We start from the raw sequence: 21,072 nt of genomic DNA, 5'->3' as shown, positions 1-21,072 counted from the left end.
CTGGGTTCAATTCCCAGCAACCACATGGTGGCTCAGAACCATCTACAATGGGATCTGATGTCCTCTTCTGTCATGAAGATGTATAGGAAGACAGAACACTCACACACATAAATAAATCTAAAAAAAGAAAAGAAAACACAAAACTGAGTATGGTAGCCCAAGCCTTTAACCCCAACATTCTGGAAGCTAAGATGGGCAGAGCTCTGGGAATTTGAGGCCACTTTTGATGATTGGTTTCTGTGCTTAAAGTCATAATAGTCTTATTGTGTGCTGTAGATTCAGTAAGCTGTTCAATAAGTGTGTTAGATAAGTGATCAAATTAGATAGCACTTTGGGTTCTCTTTGGTATCCTGTTCTGTTTACTAAGTTCTCCGTGTATGATGTAGTTAGAAAACAAACCAAAATCTTAGTTTTTATTTTCCTAAGAGCTCTTTTACTGAATACTTAACCTAAATACGTTTTTTTAATTTTTTTAATTTTTTTTTTTTTTTTTAGTTTTTCGAGACAGGGTTTCTCTGTGTAGTTTTGCGCCTTTCCTGGAACTCGCTTTGGAGACCAGGCTGGCCTCGAACTCACAGAGATCCGCCTGCCTCTGCCTCCCGAGTGCTGGGATTAAAGGCGTGCGCCACCACGCCCAGCTCCTAAATACGTTTTTTTAAACAATTAGATAAACTAGCGTTGTTAAAGAATTTGATCATGGTCAGGGTTTGGTGCATGCCTGTGATCCATAGCATTCAGGATGCAAAGGCAGGAGGATTGCTGATTCCAGACCATCTGGGTATTATATTTAATTGAAGACCAGGCTACACTACAAGGCCCACTGACCTCTCCCTCCGTCCCTCCCTCCCTCCTTTCCTTCCTTCTATACTAGTGGTTGAGCCTAGGAGCTCATGGGTGTTAGACAAATGATCTACCACTGAGCTATAGCCCTATCACTGAGACCTTGCCTCTAAAACAAAACAAAACAACAACAAAATAATTAAGATTTGAGGGAGGGCTAAGGAGTATCTCTGAAGTTTTAAAGCTTTTTTAAGGTATATTTTATTTTATGTGTATTTTGCCTCCATGTATGTTTGTTCACCACATACATGCATGGTGCTCACAGAAGTGAGAAAAGGTGTTAGATCCTCTTGAATTGTTACAGATAGTTGTGAGCCACCATGTGGGTGCTGGGAATCCAACTCAGGTTCTCTGGAAGAGGAGCAAGGGCCCTTTACTATCGAGCCATCTGTTTTTATTTTATTTTATAGGTATGGATGTTTTGCTTGCATATGTGTCTACACTACATGTATGTTTGGTCATCCCCAATTTTAAAGTTTTAATTTGGTCCCAGTGGAACTGAAAGAGAACCAGAATCTAGATACATGGAATTAAATTTAATCATTGATTTGAATCATGTTCAGTTGATAAGTGCAAAGTCCCAGGCAAGTACTTGAAGTTCATCCTGAAGTAGCTCTGTTTTCAGTTGTGATAAAAATGGCTATCACTTCGCTTTTTATGTGCCAGAAATTTTTGGTATTGTTTATTTTAATGGACTTTATGTATGCTCTTCAGATGACCAGAAGGTTAAAACTTCTTAAAGAAATACATTTCTAGACTGTGTTCTAGCCTTCCCCCACCCCGGTTTTATTTTTATGCGATTTTCCCCCCAAATACTGTAATAGTGTTACATCTTTCTTTCTTTTTTTTTTTTTTTTTTTTTTTTTTTTTTTTTTTTTAAATTTTATTTATTGTGTATACAATGTCCTGTCTGCATGTATGTCTGCAGGCCAGAAGAGGGCACCAGATCTCATTATAGATGGCTGTGAGCCACCATGTGGTTGCTGGGAATTGAACTCAGGACCTCTGGAAGAGCAGCCAGTGCGCTTAACCTCTGAGCCATCTCTCCAGCCCCACATCTTTCTTTCTTAAAAAGAAATTGTGTGTGCATGCACAGGTGTTCTATAGTGCATGTGTGGTCAGAAGACAGCTTGTGGAAGTTATTCTCTTCTTTCCTCGTGTATATCCCAGGAACTTAACTTGGCCATCAGACTTTGTGGCAAGCACTTTACCCTTTGAGCCATCTTGCTGACCTCAGTGTTGCATGGTAATTTTCTTTAGCTGTACTGAAATGTCTTACAACCATGATTCTCTCTCCTAGCAGAATTTACATGAGAATGAACTCCAGTTTTTATCACCTCTGATAATAATTTGCACATTATTTATTACATTTATGTATGTAGTGTGTGTGCGTACATGCTGCAGTGCACATCCAGTTTTCTCTTTAACTTTGTGGGTCCCAGAGATAGAAGTTGGGTTGTCAGACTTGATGGTAAGTGTGCTGGCTGACTATTTTGACAATCCATTGTGAATATTTGAATCATTTATTTGTTTTAACTAAAAACTTTTCCAAATTTGTTTTAGAACTGACTAAATAGTCTAAGAAGTTCATAGTAATGTTAATAGTTTCTTTCATGAATATACATATTTTTGTTTTAATTTTTAAAATCCATGAGCTTGTTGAAATAAACTTTTATTTTGCTTATCACATTACTTTGAAGTAAATAACAGGGAAAATTTTTAAGACAATAGTTTTGGTCTTTATTGAGATAATCATGGTTAAACTGTTTTGACAGAAGTTGCTAATATATTTTTAAATCATAAGAAAATTAGTGAAAAATTTAATTTAATTAATTTAATTAAATTTAATTTAATCTGATAGTAAATTATTTTTCCCTCCATTACTCTCTCCATTGTGTTCTTTTTTGGTGTTCCTATGGTTGAAGTTCAGGGCCTTGTACATACTAGGGAAGTGTTCTCCCACAGAGTCACATCCCTGATCTCAAAATTTCTCACTGTAAATCCTAATAAGATTTGGGAAAGTAAAGAAATGATTGATTTAGTGAATCCATGCATTGATGTGCTTATAATGCCAGCTGATACTCCAAATATAAAACTAGTATTTGTTACACACAGAAAAGGTTTTCCTAGGTGAGTAATCTGGGACGTTTGGAGATTGTTCTAAGTGGGCAGGGAAAAGTGAGTGTAGGCATGGTTTTCACTTTATTTTCTGTGACTTTTAAGAGGATAGCACCTCAAAAAATAAGTATTTATTTAGTTTATAAGATGCTCAAATGCTAAGCAATAAACTTTACTTTTGGGAATGCTTTAGTTTATAATTCATATTATAATGGCTCATATTATGGCTTTTAAAAGTCTATATTGAAAGTTGGGTGTGATAGCACATCCCAGCACTTGGGGTGGGGACAGGAGGATCATGGAGTTGAAGGCCAGCCTTGGCAACAGTAGTGAGCTTGAAGCCAGACTGGACTACTTGAGACCCAGTTTCAGCCAACCTATAAAACCTTTGTTGTATGTACAGTATTGTTTATAAATACCAACTGTACTACTATATACATATTTAGAACAAATTGAATCTTTCTGTATAAGTCTTAACTGTTTATGTTAATATGGTGGGAATTTTGATTTATACATGTTGGTTATTTTCTAATAGTTTTACATTAGTAATCAAGAATGACTTATTGGTACTTTTGTGAAGTAGGAAAAATTATATCCTTGGGCTTCCCCATGAAAGCCTAGACTTGAGTAAGTGGGCTGATCACTTACTGTTTATCCATTGAATAAATAGTACTGTAAATTGAAAACTGACTATATTGGAAAAATGGATTTTTACAAAAGGTAATCTTGATTCAGATCATAGAAGTTTATGGATGACCAATTCTGATTTTGAACCTGTTATATTTAGAAACTGACATTTATGGATGTGAGTATTTTTGGGTAACAGTATGTCTTAGGAAAGCATAGTATAACAAAATAACAACATTAGTTATTTTACAGTAAATTGTTAAATACATTTTCTTATGAAATCATTGTTCAGATGTAAGGATAATTGTTTCTTTTCATAACATGTTGCTTTTAAAACCAGTTAGTGAATTGGAATAAAATTTTTGGTGGACCATATGTCAAAAGGTTCTATACTTGTAACAGAATACTAAATTATCTTTTGTTGTTTAGTAAAGTTAAATATTATGGTGATTCTGGATGCATACTTCTCAATCTTTGAGTAAACTTAATTGCTTGGGTGATTTTTTTTTTGTTGTTGTTGTTGTTGTATTTTAATTTTCAGATATAGCCAGAGAATGTGAGATTAAAAAAAAATAAGTTAGCAAAGATCATTATGTTAAATTTCTGTGGTAAGATCAGATTTCATGGACCATTTCCCATGATCTTGTCTGCTTTGACAAACTTATCAGTTTATTTCATCATTTGTTTATAGGCGTATTCTGCATTCTAAAGGCGAGCTAAGTGAAGATAGGCATAAACAGTATGAAGAATTTGCAATGTCTTACCAGAAGCTGCTGGCAAATTCTCAATCCTTAGCAGACCTTTTGGATGAAAATATGCCAGATCTTCCTCAGGACAAACCAACACCAGAAGGTAAGATACTACCCGGGGACTCTGTGTGTGTGTGTGTGTGTGTGTGTGTGTGTGTGTGTGTGTGTGTGTGTGTGTGAGGGGGGGGGCGGAGACAACTTTGGAGTTCTCTGCTTTCACTGTATAACCTTGAGATTGAGCTTGAGCTCAGGTCATCAAACTTGGCAGCAAGCATATTTGCCCATTAAGTCATCTTGCCAGTGCACTATATCCTTAATCATGATTTTTTTTTAAAGCAGTTTTTTTTGTATATGTGTGGGAGAGTGTATCTTTGTGATGTATGTGTGCACATGTATGTGAAGGGACACAAGAACATGTATGTACATGTATATGGAGTTCAGAGATAAATGTTAGGTGTCTTACTTAGTTTCTACCTGTTTGTGTATGTGTGTGTTTGGTTTGTGCATTTATGGATGGTTTGGTGCACATATGAGTTGAAGCCAGAGATTGATGTCAGGTGTCTTCTTGCTCCTTCCTTCCTTCCTTCCTTCCTTCCTTCCTTCCCTCCCTCCCTCCCTCCCTTCCTTTCTTCCTTCCTTCCTTCCTTCCTTCCCTCCCTCCCTCCCTTCCTTTCTTCCTTCCTTCCACACTCCTTTCCTTATTTCTTCTCTCTTTCTGACAAGATCACTATATAACCCTGGCTGAAAGGCTGAAGAGATGGCTCAGTGGTTAAAAACACTTGTTATTCTTGCAGAAGACCTGGGTTTGGTTCATAGCACCCAAATGGTAGTTCACTACCATCCTTAACTTCAGTTCCACAGGATACAAAGGCCTCTTCTGACTCCCTCAGGCACCACACGTGCACGTGTTACACATAACATACGTGCAGGCAAAACATACACATAAAATAAATAAATATAAAAAAAATTATAGTCCTGCCTGAGCTCAGAATCCCAGAAATCCACCTCCTCTTCCTCTTGAGCGCTTAGGTTAAAGGCATGTACTACCATGCCTGGCCACCTTAATTTTTTAAGATGATTTCTTGTTGGGCCTGGCACGTACTGATTTGGTCAGACTGACTGGCCAGTAGGACCTAGGGGCCCATCTGTATCACCCCAGTTCAGGATGGCAGGTGTGTACCACCACACGAAACTTTGATGTGGGTGCTGCTGGGCATTTGAACTCAGGTTCTGAGGCTTGCATGGCAAGTACTTACTAACTAAGCAGTCTTCCTAGCCAGCTCATGATTTAAAAAAAAAAAAAAAAAAGACCACTTACTTTCACTTACTTTAAGGTCTGTTTCGCATTAATAAAAATTTAGGCTTTATAAATAGCTTCACATATTTTTAAATTAGATATTACAATCTAATAACCTTCTACCGCTGCTTGCAACACATCCTCGAATAGAAAAGACTCTGTACTTAGAGAATACTCTTTTGCTTCTATCATGAGTTCCTTTAAATTCTTTTTTTTTTTTTTTAAAGATTTATTTATTTATTATGGATACAGTGTTCTGCCTACATGCATGCTTGCAGGCCAGAAGAGGGCACCAGATCTCATTATAGATGGTTGTGAGCCACCATGTGGTTGCTGGGAATTGAACTCAGGACCTCTGGAAGAGCAGCCAGTGCTCTTAACCTCTGAGCCATCTCTCCAGCCCCCTAAATTCTTTTGTTATAGTTATCCTCAGATGATGTCCAATAGGGACTTGCCTCCAGCAGCATTTAGGGTTACAGAAAAATTTATTATTGTCAGATGTGTAATAAGAAAGTAATTCAGTATTGCACTTCTAATATTTCTGTACTTTTTTACATTTACTTAATTATGTGTGTGTATGGGTCAGGGGATTGCTTCTGCAATTCAGTTCTTTCCTTCACACCATGTAGGTTTCAAGACCAAACTCAGGTCATCAGGCTTGATGGCAGACACTTCTACTTAGATCTTTCCAGTCCATGTATTCTTATTTATTGTTCCTAAATTTTTATTTTTAATTATGTATGTGTGTGTATAGTATGGGTTTGTGCACATGCTTGCAATCCCCACAGAGACCAGAAGGGAATGTCAGATCTCCTGGAGGGGAGGTTGCAGCCAATTGTGAGCCACCCATGTGGAGTCCTGATACCGCTACCAGAGTAGTATATACTCATTAACTGATGAATCATCTCTCCAGCCCCAAAGATGTATTTATTATTATTATTATTATTATTATTATTATTTGTTTGGCCTTCAAAGTCTAGAAGAGGGTGTTGGATCCCCTGGAAGTGGAATTATGGACAGTTGTGAGCTGCCGTGTGGGTGCTGGGAATTGAACTGGGGTCCTCTGGAAGAGCAACCAGTGCTCTTTAACTGCTGAGCCATCTCTCCAGCCAAGAAGTTATTTTTTTTTCCCAAAACAGAGTTTCTCTGTGTATCCCTAACTGTCTTAAAAACTTACTTTGTAGACCAGACTGGCTTCAAACACACAGAGATCCATCTGCCTCTGCCTCCTGAGTGCTGTGACTAAAGGTGTATGCCATCACAACTAGCTGAGAAGTTAAATTTTTAAAAAATTATTTCTTGCTAGCCTATTATTTTTTTAAGATTTATTTATTTGTTTGTTTGTTTGTTTATTTATTTATTTATTTATTTAATGTGCGCTGGTGTTTTGCCTGTGTATATTCTGTGTGAGGGTGTCGGATCCCCTAGAACTGGATGGAGTTGGAGACAGTTGTGTGCTGCTATGTGGGTGCTGGGAATTGAACCCAGGTCCTCTGGAAAAGCCAGTGCTCTTAACCGCTGAGCCATCTCTCCAGCCCCCGTCTATTGTTTTTGTATGTGTAAAATACTTGCTCATATTTTAGGATTAAAAAAAAAAAATGAGGATGGGTGGTGGTGGTGCTTGCCTTTATTTCTTTCTGTAACCCAAAATATATGTAGTCTGATAGATATAAATGTAGAAACAAAGATATTTCGTAATCTTAAAGGATTGAAGTGATAAATGTGTTTCTTACCTTTATCCTGATTAGTGCTGAGATTTGTTATTCTCTTTTATTTACCTGCTTGGACACTATCAGTTTTTGTCTTTTATTAGTATATAGATCTCTTTCTCAAATACACACACACACACACACACACACATTTTCTACGTTCTCCCAAAGACATTACTGTTGCCATATCTGTGGCATTTTTATCATACTAACCAATTCTCTGATATAATTTGTATGTCTTTTTCTTTTTTTCTCTTTATTTATTTTTTATTTTTATTTATTTTTTATTTTTTTATTTTTTTTATTTTTTTTTTGGTTTTTCGAGACAGGGTTTCTCTGTGTAGCTTTGCGCCTTTCCTGGGACTCACTTGGTAGCCCAGGCTGGCCTCGAATTCGCAGAGATCCGCCTGGCTCTGCTTCCCGAGTGCTGGGATTAAAGGCGTGCGCCACCACCGCCCGGCTATTTTTTTTTTTTTTTTTTTTTTTTTAAGACAGGATTTCTTTGTGTACCCAAGGCTATCCTGGAATTCACTCTGTACTGTAGACCAGGCTGACCTCAAGCTCACAGAGATCTGCCTGCCTCTCTGTTTAAAGAGTTCTTGGATTAAAGGCATGAGCCACCACCACCTGGTATAATTTGTGTATCTTAAACTTCATTTTGGAAACTACCTAGAATTAGTGTTAACTCTCACAAAGAACTAGATTCCTGCCAGGTTTGGTGGTGCTTGCCTTTAATCCCAGCACTTGAGAGGTAGATCTTTGTGGATTCAAGGCCAGCCTGGTCTATATGGTGAATTTCAGGACAGCCAGGGGTATGTGGAAAGATACCCTCCCAAAATGCCCTCAAAATACCCTCCCTACTAAAGGACTAGAATTCTCTTAATTTGTTGTTTGTGATAATTGTTCAGGAGTCCCCACCTAAGATGCCACTGCAAGTCTGGCCTCTTGTTCAGGATTCTAAGCAAGGTTTCTGTGGGTACCTCATGTGATCTGATAATTTACAAAACGGCTCCTAGAACTCAGGGAAACATTGTAAATTTACCAGATTATAATGAAGAATTGTAAAGGAGAGAGATACACAACCAAGAGGATGTGGTAGGAGACTGTTCTTGTGTAGTGTGGGTGAGTAACCAACCCTTTTTGTGTATAGAAGTGTTCTTTCACCAACCTGGAAACTCATCAGATCTGCCTGTTCCAGGGGGGTTGTTTTGTTTTCAAGAGAGGGTTTCACTGCACAGGATTTCCTCATACTTTCAAATTTCCTGTTGCAGAACTTTTTAAAGCTAATCTTAATCATTTTAAGGTCTGTGGGTACCCTTTTTTTTTTCCTGGTGACTGCACTTATTCTGAAGTTAAGTGCCCCACTCTAATTTATCCTATTAGCATAACCTCAAGTAATATAAACACTGAATAAAAATAACATACCTCAGGGAATTGCAAGGGTTTTAGGGGGGCTTTGTGTAAAGAATCAGGAGCAAAAACCATGTTTTATTATAATACACATATATAGCTTATAAATAACTTTTTATCAGTGTTATCAGTATTGTCTAGTTTGTCTTTTGCTTTTGCTTATATTTTTAATTAAATAAAACTTGTGAATCTGTCAGTGTTTTCCTTTTTGGTGTATGGGTTTATTGTCCTATTAATCCTCCATTAAAATACATTATTTATAGTAAGTTCAGAGGAATTAAGGAGCCAGTGTTTTGTTTTGCTGTTCTTTTTCCTGTTATTTAGTGAATAATTTTCTATGGGTTTCATTTTAATCCATATGACTGTTTATAATATTTATTCATTTCATGTGTGTGTGTGTGTGTGTGTGTGTGTGTGTGAAGAGCTTGCATGTGTCACAGCGTACATGTGGAGATTAGTGGACAACTCTATAGGATTGGTTCTCTTTTTCCACTCTTACATGCATTCTGAGGATCAGACCTGTGTGGCAAATACCTTTTACCCACTGAGCCACACCTCACATGCCTGATTATTTATAGTTTTAGTTTGGAGACAAGTACAGAAGAAATAAAGCCTATGGGTGGCCTCCTGATTATAAACTAGGAATTTTCTCTTTTCTTTCTTTCTTTCTTTCTTTCTTTCTTTCTTTCTTTCTTTCTTTCTTTCTTTCTTTCTTTTTTAATGCTCTGTGCTTATTACTCTGTGGTTATATGTAAGGAGAGATTGAGGAGGGGATAAGAATGAATATAGACATAGTTTTCCATTCTCTGCTAAGTGATTATATTGGGAGGGGAGGCTGGGGATAATAGTTTATTGATGGAGTGCTGATTTTGGCATGCCCCAGGCCCTGAGTTCAATACTGAGCACCTCATAACCCCAGGAGAAAAGAAAGATTTATATGTTTATCTTTCATCCCTCCTTTTCCAGCTATTTATTTATCAATTAGTATCATATATAGTAATGTGTCAAGGATCACACTAAGAGGAAGGATCTTCTGAATTCAGTGTTTATGATGGTTTTCTGCTCGTATCTGATTTGGAGACTTAACTGAAAACTTATGCCAAGTGGTGGTGGCACACGCCTTTAATCCCAGCACTTGGGAGGCAGAGGCAGGCAGATCTCTGTGAGTTTGAGGACAGCCTGGTCTACAAAGCTATTTCCAGGACAGCCAGGACTGTTATACAAAGAAACTCTGTCTCGAAAAAAAAACAAAAAATAAAAGTATGACTTGATATTAAAGATGGTCACATGCTGGCTATTGAGATGGCTCAGTGGGTAAAAGTACTTGCCTCACAAGCCTAACATTCTGAATTTGGTTCACAGAATCCTCATGAAGTTGGGAGGAGTGAACTGACTCCTGAAAATTGTCTTCTGACCTCGAACACACATTTGCCCACATGCACACACACATGAAATAATTATAATTGCAATAATTATAATTAAAAAGATGGGCCTGGCAGTGGTGGTTTATACCTTTATCTCAGCACTCAGGAGGCAGAGGCAGATAGAACTCTGAGTTTGAGGCCAGCTTGGTCTACAGAACGAGTTCCAGGTCAGCCAGAGCTATTAACAGAGAAACCCTGTCTCAAAATACCAAACCAAAAAAACAAACAAAAAAACCAAAAACATCACTGGCTGGAAAGATGGTGTAGTGGTTAAGAACACTTACTTACTGCTCTTCCAGAAGAGAGAGGTTTGATGCCCAGCACTCACATTCAGCATCTATAACTCCAGTTCTAGGGAATCCGGTATACTCATGCAGGTACATGCACACACACATACACACAAATAAGAACAAATAAATAAATCTTAAAAAAAAAAAAAAAGCCAAACATGTTGGCACTAGCCTTTAATTCAGCATTCAGGAGGCAGAAGCAGGTGGATCTCTGAGTTCAAGACTAGCCTGGTCTACAGAGTGAGCTCCAGGAAAGTCAGAGCTACACAGAGAAACCCTGTGGGCTTAAAAAACAAAACAACAAAAAAAGATAATCATGTGAAATCTCAAGTGCTTGTTGATTGAAGAAATTCTAGTCAGTTGAAGCAATAGAGATTCAATAACTACAAAATTGAAAACAAAAGGTATAGTGCTATGTTTACCATGGTATTTCTGAAATAGTATTATCTGCTCATGGTTTGTTTTATTGTAGAGCATGGACCTGGAATCGATATATTTACACCTGGTAAACCTGGAGAATATGATCTAGAAGGTGGTATATGGGAAGATGAAGACGCTCGGAATTTTTATGAAAACCTCATTGATTTGAAAGCATTTGTTCCAGCCATCTTGTTTAAAGACAATGAAAAAAGTCAGAACAAAGATGCTAACAAAGATGATTCCAAAGGTAAGTTATTTTTTCAAATGTTATTTATTATTATTATTGTGCATATTTAGTGTGTGCCAGGGGCTGGGGGTAGTGCATGTAGATCAGAGGACATCTTTACAGAATCGGTTCTCTCTACCTTCATGTGGATTCCAGGGATCAAACTTGGTTTTCAGCCTTGCAGGGCAAGTGCTTTACCAGCTAAGCCATCTTACCCTCCTTCCAAAGGCAAATTCTCAAGGAAACAGCTGACATTCCATGTGGTAGGAATGAGCTTCAGAATGGTATGTGTTTGAAAACAGTGTATGTGCATTAGATTAAATGAATGAAGTAATAATGAGGAACAGAGCATTAAAAGGTGTTGGTTACCATGTTTTGGTTGCTGTCCACATGTGTAGATGTACAGGCCCATTCCCCCATATGAAAAGTCAGAGGAGGATACAAAAAGTCTTTTCCATGTTACTTTCCATGTTACTCTCTTTAGACAGGGTCTCTTGGTTTTTTAAGACAGGGTTTCTCTATTTAACAGTCCTGGCTGTTTAGAACTCGCCCCATAGATCAGGCTGGCCTTGAATTCACAGATCTACCTGCCTCTGCCTCCTGAGTGCTAGGATTAAGCGTGCAGCACTACCACCGGCTTAGACAGGGTCTCTTGCTGGATGTGGAGCTAAGCTGGCAATCAGCAAGCCCTCTTGTCTCTGCTCATGTCATTATCTTGTGTCTTCCCCTCCACACCCATAGTGTTGGAGTTAGAGGTTTAAGTGGCCAAGTCTGTTTTTTATGTGGATGCTGGGGATTAGAACTGATGTTTGTACAAGTGCTCTTACCCACCGAGCTATCTTTCTAGCCAGGGAACATACTTTTACTAGAACCAGTATCTTCACACTAATTCAAATTGATTTGGAGGTGTTTATTTTCAGTATCTTAAAATGAAGTCATATGAGATCTTAGAAGACAAGAGTTTCCCCTGAAAGCATAGGTTTTGTATAGTTACCTCTCTACATAATGTTCTTTATAGGCTAGATCTAGCTAGGTCTCTGTGAGAGAGTTAATTGACAGAAATCTTAAAGTCTGAAACTACTGATAAGAACAGGAGGTACTGGCCAAACCTTGTTTCTCAGATCCGTCTTTATGCTGCTGTTCTAAACCAAACTACTCTCCTGTCTTCGTGTTCCTACCTGGATGCAGTTTTAGCTATTACTCTTTTCTTAAGAATTCTTTTTAATCCTCTTAAGAATTTTTACTCTCCTTACTAATATATTTTTTAAGATTTATATTTATTTTATGTGTGTGAATGTTGCCTGCATATATTTAAATGTCCCATGTGTGTAGTGCCTGAGGAGGACAAAAGAAGGAGTTGGACACCCTGAAACTGGAGTTATAGGCAGCTATGAGCTGCCATGTGGGTTCTGGGAACTGAATCTGGGTCCCCTGTAAGGGCAGCAGGTGCTCTTAATTGCGGAACTATTTCTCCAGCCCTCCTCACTATTACTATTCCTTTTTTCTTTTTTCTTTTTTTTTTTTGGTTTTTTGAGATACGGTTTCTCTGTGTAGTTTTGGTGCCTGACCTGGATCTCGCTCTGTAGACCAGGCTGGCCTTGAACTCACAGAGATCCACCTGTCTCTGCCTCCTGAGTGCTGGGATTAAAGGCATGCACCACTGCCACCCCGCTTCCTTTTTTTCTTTTCTTTTCTTTTCTTTTTTTTTTTTTGTTGATATTTTTTGATTTGTTATAGGACTTTTTATTTGAGACAGGGCCTCACTTTGTGTCTTAGGGTTTTTATTGCTGTGAAAAGACACCATGACCATGGCAACTCTTATAAGGAAAACATTTAATTGGGGTAGCTCACTTACAGTTTCAGAGGTTCAGTCCATTATCATGATGGGGAGCATGGTGGCATGCAGGCAGACATGGTGCTTGAGAAATAGCTGAGAGTCCTATATCTTGCAGGCAACAGGAAGTTGACTGACAAACTTGATGGTATCCTGAGCATAGGAAACCTCAAAGCCCACCCTCATAGTGACATATTTCCCCCAGCAAGGCCATACCCACTCCAAGAAAGCCACACCTCCTAATAGTGCCATTCCCCATAAGATTATGGGGACCAGTTACATTCAAACTATCACATTCCAGTCCCTGGTCCCCATAAGCTGGTAACAGTATCATAATGCAAAATGCATTTGGTCCAACTTCAAAAGTCCCCATAGTCTATCATAGTCTCAGTGTTTAAAGTCCAAAATTTAAAGTCTCTTCTGAGATTCATGCAATCTCTTAACTGTAGTCCCATATAAAAAATCAAAATAAAAAACCAGTTCACATACTTCCAACATAAAATGGCACAGAATATACATTACTGTTCCAAAACACAGGGAAGGGAGCATAGTGAGGAGATACTGGACCAAAGCAAGACGGAAAACTAGCTGGGCAAACTCCAAACTCTACATCTCTGTGTCTGATATCAAAACACTCTTCAGATTTCCAGTTCTGTTCAGCATTTTTGACTGAAACACACTTCTTTCTCTTGCACCGGTTCCACTCTCTGTTAGCAGTTCTCCTTGGCAGGTGTCCCATGGCTCTGGCATTTCAAACATCTTGGGGTCTCCAAGGCAATCCAGGCTTCAACTTCATAGCTTCACACAATGGCCTATCTAGGCCTCCATTCAGGGACACCCCCTGACACATGATTGGCCTCAGTAGCTTTATTCCATAACTCCTTTCTTTTATCATTAACTCTAAATCCAGAACCATATGGCCAAACCTGCCAAGCTCTGTTCTTTCTGGGGCTAGAACATGGCCCCTTGTTCAGTTAACATCTTTACCAGCTTCCTGTCCTTCATTGCCTAAGTTTGGCTGTCCTGAAACTTGCTCTGTAGACCAGGCTGGCCTGAAACTTAAAGAAAATTAACTGCCTCTGGAGTGCTGGGATTAAAGGATGAGCCACCATACCCAGTGATAGACTCTCCCCCAACCCTTTTTTTTTTCCTATGTAGCCCCAGTTGTTCTGGAACTCAAGAGATCTGACTGCCTCTGCCTCCTAGTGATAGTTTGAATGGTTTAATGGCTTTACTCAAGTTTGGAATACAGTTTAAAATTGTTATCTTTGTCTCTAAAACACTGCATAATTTGTCTCAGACTTAACTACTTCATCATATATATTATACCTTGACTTTTCTGTCCTAAACGTTCAGTCTCTGAGTAAGCAGGTCTTACCTTGCACCTTTCACACATTACTTACATGTTCCCTACCATACCCCACTTGACTTCTTTGTGAATATTAGTTTAACTTCCTCAGGTAAGTTATACATTTTCTTTTTTTTTTTTTTTTTTTTTTTTAATGATGGGAACAAAAATATACCTAAAAGCGAAGCTTCTGGAAAAACCATTTGTTCTTCCCTGTCATATCTTTCCTCAAACTTGACCTTGGCCTCCCGCCTGGCCTTGCATTTCAGGGCTGGGTCTCTAAAGACATCCTTGTTGACAACTGTTTTGTCCAAGGGGATGTCCACAGAGTACCTTGTGGGCATGAGGTGATTGTAGTTATAAACTTTCACAAAGGACTTGATCTTTGACCTCTTGGCAATTTTCTTCTTGCCCATGGCAGCTGTCACTTTTCGGGGATAGCGGTCAATTCCAGCCACCAGGGCATGGCTGTAAGGGCGGTCTGAGGTGCCATCATCAATGTTCTTCACGATGACGGCTTTGCGTCCGGAGTAGCGTCCGGCCAGGACCAGCACCACTTTCCCGGGTTTCATGAACTTGCCCATTTCGACAGTAAGGAGCCGGTACCCAGCAGAAAGGCAGTTATACATTTTCTAAGCATAGGAGTCATATTTTCAGATTTTGTTTCCTCTCAGCATTCAATAGCTTAATGTAGTTGTGAATGTATAGTAGCTAATCAGTAAATTAGTTTGTTTGTTTTCTTTTTGGTACTGGAGATTAACCCTGAGTTAATTAATAACTAAAATATATTAATAAGGAGAGGGCCTGAGGCATGCTAGGCAAACACTTTACCACTGAGCTATAGCCCTATACAGTAAATGGTTTTGTAAAATAAAAAGATACTTCTTCCTTTCTTTTTTCCCTGTATGTGTACACATGTGCCATGACACACATGTGGCAGTCAGAGGACTACTTCTGAGAGTTGGTTCTCTTTCCATAGTGTTGGCTCCAGGGATCAAAATCAAGTTGGCTTGGTAGCAAGGGCCTTTCCCTGCTGAGCCATATTTCCAATCTATAAATACTCCTTTGATAGCCAGATGTTATGTTTATTACAGTCAAGTTATATCTTTGGTGTTTAGAACAATATATAGTTGAATAGTAGGAATTCAGCAAATAATTGCTGAATGAAGAAATGAGCCAGTGTAGTCTCTACATTTAAAGGCAGCCAAAGCTTTCCACTTACATCTTTGGTTATAGCATTGAGTATCATGATATAAAGCATTTCTTCCTTCATTGCAGAATTTAGAGGATAGAAGACATGAAACTGATAATATTTTAGGTGATTTGAGTATACATTTAAAAATAATTTTTATTTATTTTGTATATATTTTTGTGTATGAGTATGGGTACATAAGCATGAATTTTTGAACTTGAATTCTTAAATTTTATTTTATTTTTATTTTTTTGAAACAGCATCTCTCTCTGTAGCCCTGGATAGCCCAGAATATTATCCTAGACTGGCCTTGAACATGTATTAGCCTTCCTGCCTCAGTCTCCTTAGTGCTGGTATTATAGGCATGAGCCACAAAAGCACACATTTTCATTCTTATTCTTTCTCTCTCTCACTTAATAAATAGATTTTTTTTTTTTTTTAAAAAAAAATCTCAAGGAGACAAGAAAGGCTAGTATGGTGAACTCATATTTACCTATCACTCAACTTCTACAGATATCAACATTTTGGCAGTTTTGTTTAAGTATGGTTTGGTTCTATTTTATTTATTTCCAGCCATTTTTCCTTTGTTAGGTCCATTTGTTTCCTCTAACCTCTTTCCTGATTATTTGTTCTCTGTATTTAGTCTTTTCTAACTTATTTAGTACATTGGTACTAAGTTAATTTTTATATCAAATCATATTTCAGTGTACCTCCTGCATAACCCAGGAAAGATCATACTGCATATACAAGTAAGAGAGGGAACTGGAGAGATACCTCAGTGGTTAAGAGCTGGCTGTTTTTCCAGAGGACCCAGGCAGGTTTGATTCCTAGCACCCACAGAGCAGCTTATAACCATCTCTAACTTCAGTTTCATGGGATCTGACCCCTCCTCCAGTCTCCACAGACATACATTCAGGCAACATATCCATACAAAGAAAATAAAGAGAGAGGAGAGAGAGAGAGAGCTGGGTGGATGGGCAGACCTGAATTTACCTTGGAGTTTGAGAGCTTTCCTATGTGAGACCACTCTAATGAACTTTATCTCCTATCTTTAGCATAGATCCTGATAGCATGTAAACTAGCTAGCTAGCCTGCCTCCATCCCTCCCTTTTCTTTTTTCTTCCTCTTTCCATTGAACAAATATAGAACTGAAGAAGTTTGGTAGCTTATTCCAATGGGCACTAGGAACACAAATATATATATTTATATATATGCCAAACACCATACACATAAGATAAAAATTTAAAAAACATTAAGGAAACAGCAGAATTAGAAAGAAAAGATCCGTATTTTTATGGATCAATAAGCTCAGTCTATTTTATAAAAGTCTCTAGTTTTAATTCAAATTTGCCAGATATATACCTAAGTTTTTAGGTAAGTCATGTAGTCTTGTCAAACTTTATTTATTTATTTTTTTGTAGCAGGTTTAAAAAAATTTTGAGAGAAGTTATATAGATTTTGTGAATCTTTAATATTTTTATAGCAGAATTAAAACATTTTGGAGAAGTTACATAGAGTTTGTGAATCTTTAATATTTTTGCATTAGGATTTTAAAAGTTTTTTTTTTTTTATGTCTGGATATTTTACCTGCATGTGTATTTGTGTTCCACGTGCATGCCTAGTGCCCTTGGAGGACAGAAGAGGTGTTGTATCCCCTGGGACTGTGTTACAGACAGTTGTGAACTACCATGTGGATGCTGGGAACAAAACTTAGGTCCTCTGGGAGAGCAGCCAGTGTTCTTTAGTTGCTGAGCCATCTCTCCAGCCTTGTACAGGATTTTGAACTGACCTTGATCTTTTTTTTTTTTTTTTTTTTTTTGAGACAGGGTTTCTCTGTGTAGCTTTGCGTCTTTCCTGGAACTCACTTGGGAGCCCAGGCTGGCCTCGAACTCACAGAGATCCGCCTGGCTCTGCCTCCCGAGTACTGGGATTAAAGGCATGCGCCACCACCGCCCGGCTGAACTGACCTTGAATTCAAATATATTTGTTTGTTTTTATATATTTTAATTATTTTTGCTATATTGAACCCAAGGTCCCCTGCATGCTAGGCAAATATTCTGCCATTATATCCCAGTTTCTTATTCTTTGTTTTTAAACAGAGGCAAAAGAACCAAAGGATAATAAGGAGGCATCAAGTCCTGATGATTTGGAACTTGAGTTGGAGAATCTAGAAATTAATGATGATACCTTGGAGTTAGAAGGTGGAGATGAAGCTGAAGATCTTACAAAGAAACTCCTTGATGAACAAGGTAAATGGCTATTACATCAGTTTTTATTTTTTGTTATTTTTCAAACAAACCTCTTGCCTAAAAATAAGGATCTTTTCTTTTTAATCTGTTATTTTCTTAATGTTTTTTAAAATTTATTGTATTTTATGTGTATGAGTGTTTGGCATGTATGTATATATGTCACCATTTGTGTTCCTGGTGCTCATGGAATTCAGAAGAAGGCATCAGATTTCCTGGAATTGGAGTTAGGGAAGGTTATGAGCCATTGTCTGGGTGATGAGAACCGAACCCCAGTTCTCTGCAAGAGTAACAAGTGTTCCTCATGCTTATCACCCCAGTACTCTGGGCAGCAGAGATAGAATCATTGGCACTTGGGGTGTCAGCCTGGCCAAAAGACATAAGTTCCAGATTCAGGAAGAGATTGGACACCTAACCCCTCCGCCTCTCTGACCTCTGTACAGGCATGCACATCTGCACATATACATGTGCATACACCATATCACATATCCTCTAGATGGTCCATTTTTCAGATCACTTAATAGTTGGATATTTTTGTTCTTACAACCTGTTTATTTTTTTTTAACCTATCCAAAAACTAATTTTGTATTAGAACAAGAAGATGAAGAAGCCAGCACTGGATCTCACCTCAAACTCATAGTAGATGCTTTCCTCCAGCAGTTGCCCAACTGTGTCAACCGAGATCTAATTGACAAGGTATTCTTTTTTTTTTTTTTTTTATGACTTTTTTACTTAATTAAATTTGATAATTTTTAGAAAGTTAAAATTACATCATTTCCTTCTATTCCCTTTCCTTCCTCCAACTCCTCTTGTGTTGTCATTTCCCATGCTCTCATGTTCCTGGCTTTCTCTTTGTTACTGTTAGGTATATATGTATGCATAAATAAAGTTAGGGGACTTCTTCCCTGGTGTGTGTGGGGGACTGCTTCTCCTGCTTTCAGCATTCCTTAGTTGCCTATAGTTCTTTAAAAGATTTTCCTATCCTTATATAATTTTACAAAAGCACATAGACTTTGAAGAGTCTTACACTGCCAAATATCAGTGATGTCCCGTTCTGTCCCATCCCCCGTCCTCCTGTCCCCCATCCCCCCCCCCCCCCCCCCGACATAGACCCTATTGTCTGATCTTTTCTTAATTGCTTCTGTTATTTCTTTTTCCTTCACCAAGACCTATATATGCCTTCTGTAAATGCATCCAGTAAATAGAGAAGTAAACTGAGACAAAGCTGTACATTCTTATAATCTACATATTTCTCACACAAGATACAGGTCTTGAGAGCTTCCTTATTATGGTTTTCCATTGGAGTGGGATTGACCTGGTTACCTGTTTATCTACTCAAGAGCACTGAGTAAGTTCTGTGATCAGTGAGGCAGATAGCAACTGTTATCAACATCTTCCTCCCTACACACTTCACAGAGCAGCTATAGCTGCCATGATTCCCTGTCTTCTTTTCCTTTTCCCTAATAGCCTTTCCACAGGTCCTTCTATCTGTTTGGAAGATGACTGAATCTGTCCCCTGCTAACTTGGTACATTCTTTGGCTGTGTTTCCAGAGTGATCTTGGCATTCCTGCTTACCACCACTCTACATTTTGGTTCGAGTATAAAGCTGCAGATGGAGAAGCAGCTCAACAGTAGTATATATTAGGTACATAATTACTACAACTCTCAAGCTGTACTCCCCTAGTTCTCAACTTGGTATCAGAGCTATTTCCAATCAATTCTGAGCTAGCTTTCTGAGTGCCAGATAGAACAACAGGAGCCCATTTTTTTCTTTGGACCATCACTTCCTCTTGAGAGGATTTCTTCCATAGTTGCTGTCAGGGTGCCAAATGGCTAAAGAAGGAAATATATTCGACAATTCAGCAGAAAAGTCTAAGACTTTTTAAAATATAATTCAATAATTTTATGAAGCTACAAATAATCTTAAGCTGTATATTTATATACATAAACTAAAAGTTTATAAAGCCAAAGTTTTTCTTGTGGATCTAAGTCTGTGCTTTCATTTTACAGATGTGAATGTAAGAGGCTCTCAAGATTACATAGGCAGAATCATACATGATCCAAATACCTGATTTTATGTGTTATGCTGTGTTTATATTAATTCATCATTGTCTTTGAAATGTGGTTGGGCACTCCTCCCCCTGTTATGGAACTTGATTTGTCCTGACAAGATAAAAATACTTGGGTTGTCACTATCTTTATTGTGCTGTTGCCAATTAGAATTCCTTACAGGGTTCTAAGTATCAGTTCTTACACTCTTGATAGACTGAAGAAATAGGTCTTTAAAAGGCATTTCCTGTTATATCTTTTTATTCATTTTGTATGCATGCGTGGGCACACAAATGCCATGGCATGCATGTAGAGGTCAGAGGGAAACTTTGGAAATTGGTTCTCTCCTTCCATGTGCGTTCTGGGGATCGATCGCAGATCACAAGCCTTAGCATCAAGAGCCTTTACCCGCTGAGCCTTAGTCTTATTTTTCCAACTTTCAAATGACAAGGATGAGGGACAGTAGGACCTATGTACCATTCATATGCAATGAACAATGTAAAATTATTTGTGTATATATGATGTCATTGACAATGAATATTTTCCTAGGTTTTAATTTTCCTTTTAAAGTTTACTTATTTTTATGCGTATGGTGTTTTGCCTACATATATGTCTGTGTACCATGTGCGAGCCTGGTGCCCACAGAAGCCAGAAGAGGGTGTCAAATTCTTAGAACTGCAGTTACCTATAGTTGTAAGCCTCCTTATGGGTGCTAGGAATTGAACCCAGGTCCTCTATGTTGTTATTTTTTGTAGTTTTTCTAATCTTAAAGTAAAAAGTAAATCAAAGACATTTTTGTGTTCTCTAGTTACTGTGTTATTGTTCTGAAATCTGCTGATGGAAAAATATTCCCAGACATGGGTCACTCAGTATCCATTCAAATGAATTCTGAGCCTACTTGATTCATATGTTCTTTCTTTCACAGGAGGTGAATCACTTTTGTGGATATTCACTCATAAGCAATTCACTTTTGACTTTTTAGTTTCTCTCATAGCTTATAATTATATATATACCATTTATCCCAAAGTAAAGAATTTTCTTAAGTGACTTCTGTGAAGAATGCCATTCTTTTTTGTCCCCCATGAATTTGATGACCAGAAAATTTATCTTTGCTTAAAGTAAAACATTGATTATTGAGTTCTATTTTATTTACTTGAGCATTTGAAACAAGTTTTCAAAAAGCTGTTTAATGAGTTGTCATGCAACAGACAAATCTGACCATCCTTACTTGCTTCCCATTTATCCTTATATGGCAGGCACTGACTGGCCTGGAATTTTTACCACCTTGCCTC

General features: G+C 38.0%; 1 protein-coding gene and 1 pseudogene across 6 annotated transcripts in view; one reads left to right on the top strand and one right to left on the bottom strand.

The window, feature by feature from the left end:
* Upf2 (UPF2 regulator of nonsense mediated mRNA decay) overlaps window positions 1-21,072 on the top strand; it is a 118,265-nt gene that overhangs the window by 17,209 nt on the left and 79,984 nt on the right. For all 6 annotated transcript variants that reach the window (XM_059263549.1, XM_059263546.1, XM_059263547.1 and 3 more), the window contains 4 exons: window positions 4,277-4,437; window positions 10,937-11,131; window positions 17,584-17,733; window positions 18,323-18,426. In XM_059263549.1, coding sequence (XP_059119532.1) covers window positions 4,277-4,437; window positions 10,937-11,131; window positions 17,584-17,733; window positions 18,323-18,426 — 610 coding nt within the window. The remainder of the gene's footprint in view (window positions 1-4,276; window positions 4,438-10,936; window positions 11,132-17,583; window positions 17,734-18,322; window positions 18,427-21,072) is intronic.
* On the bottom strand, window positions 14,468-14,904 carry LOC131911466 (large ribosomal subunit protein eL27-like; annotated as a pseudogene).

This window comes from Peromyscus eremicus, chromosome 5 (genome assembly GCF_949786415.1).
Source record: "Peromyscus eremicus chromosome 5, PerEre_H2_v1, whole genome shotgun sequence".
Lineage (NCBI taxonomy): Eukaryota > Metazoa > Chordata > Mammalia > Rodentia > Cricetidae > Peromyscus > Peromyscus eremicus.
Note: the sequence above shows the minus strand (reverse complement) of the source record. Positions and strands in the feature narration are given on the sequence as shown.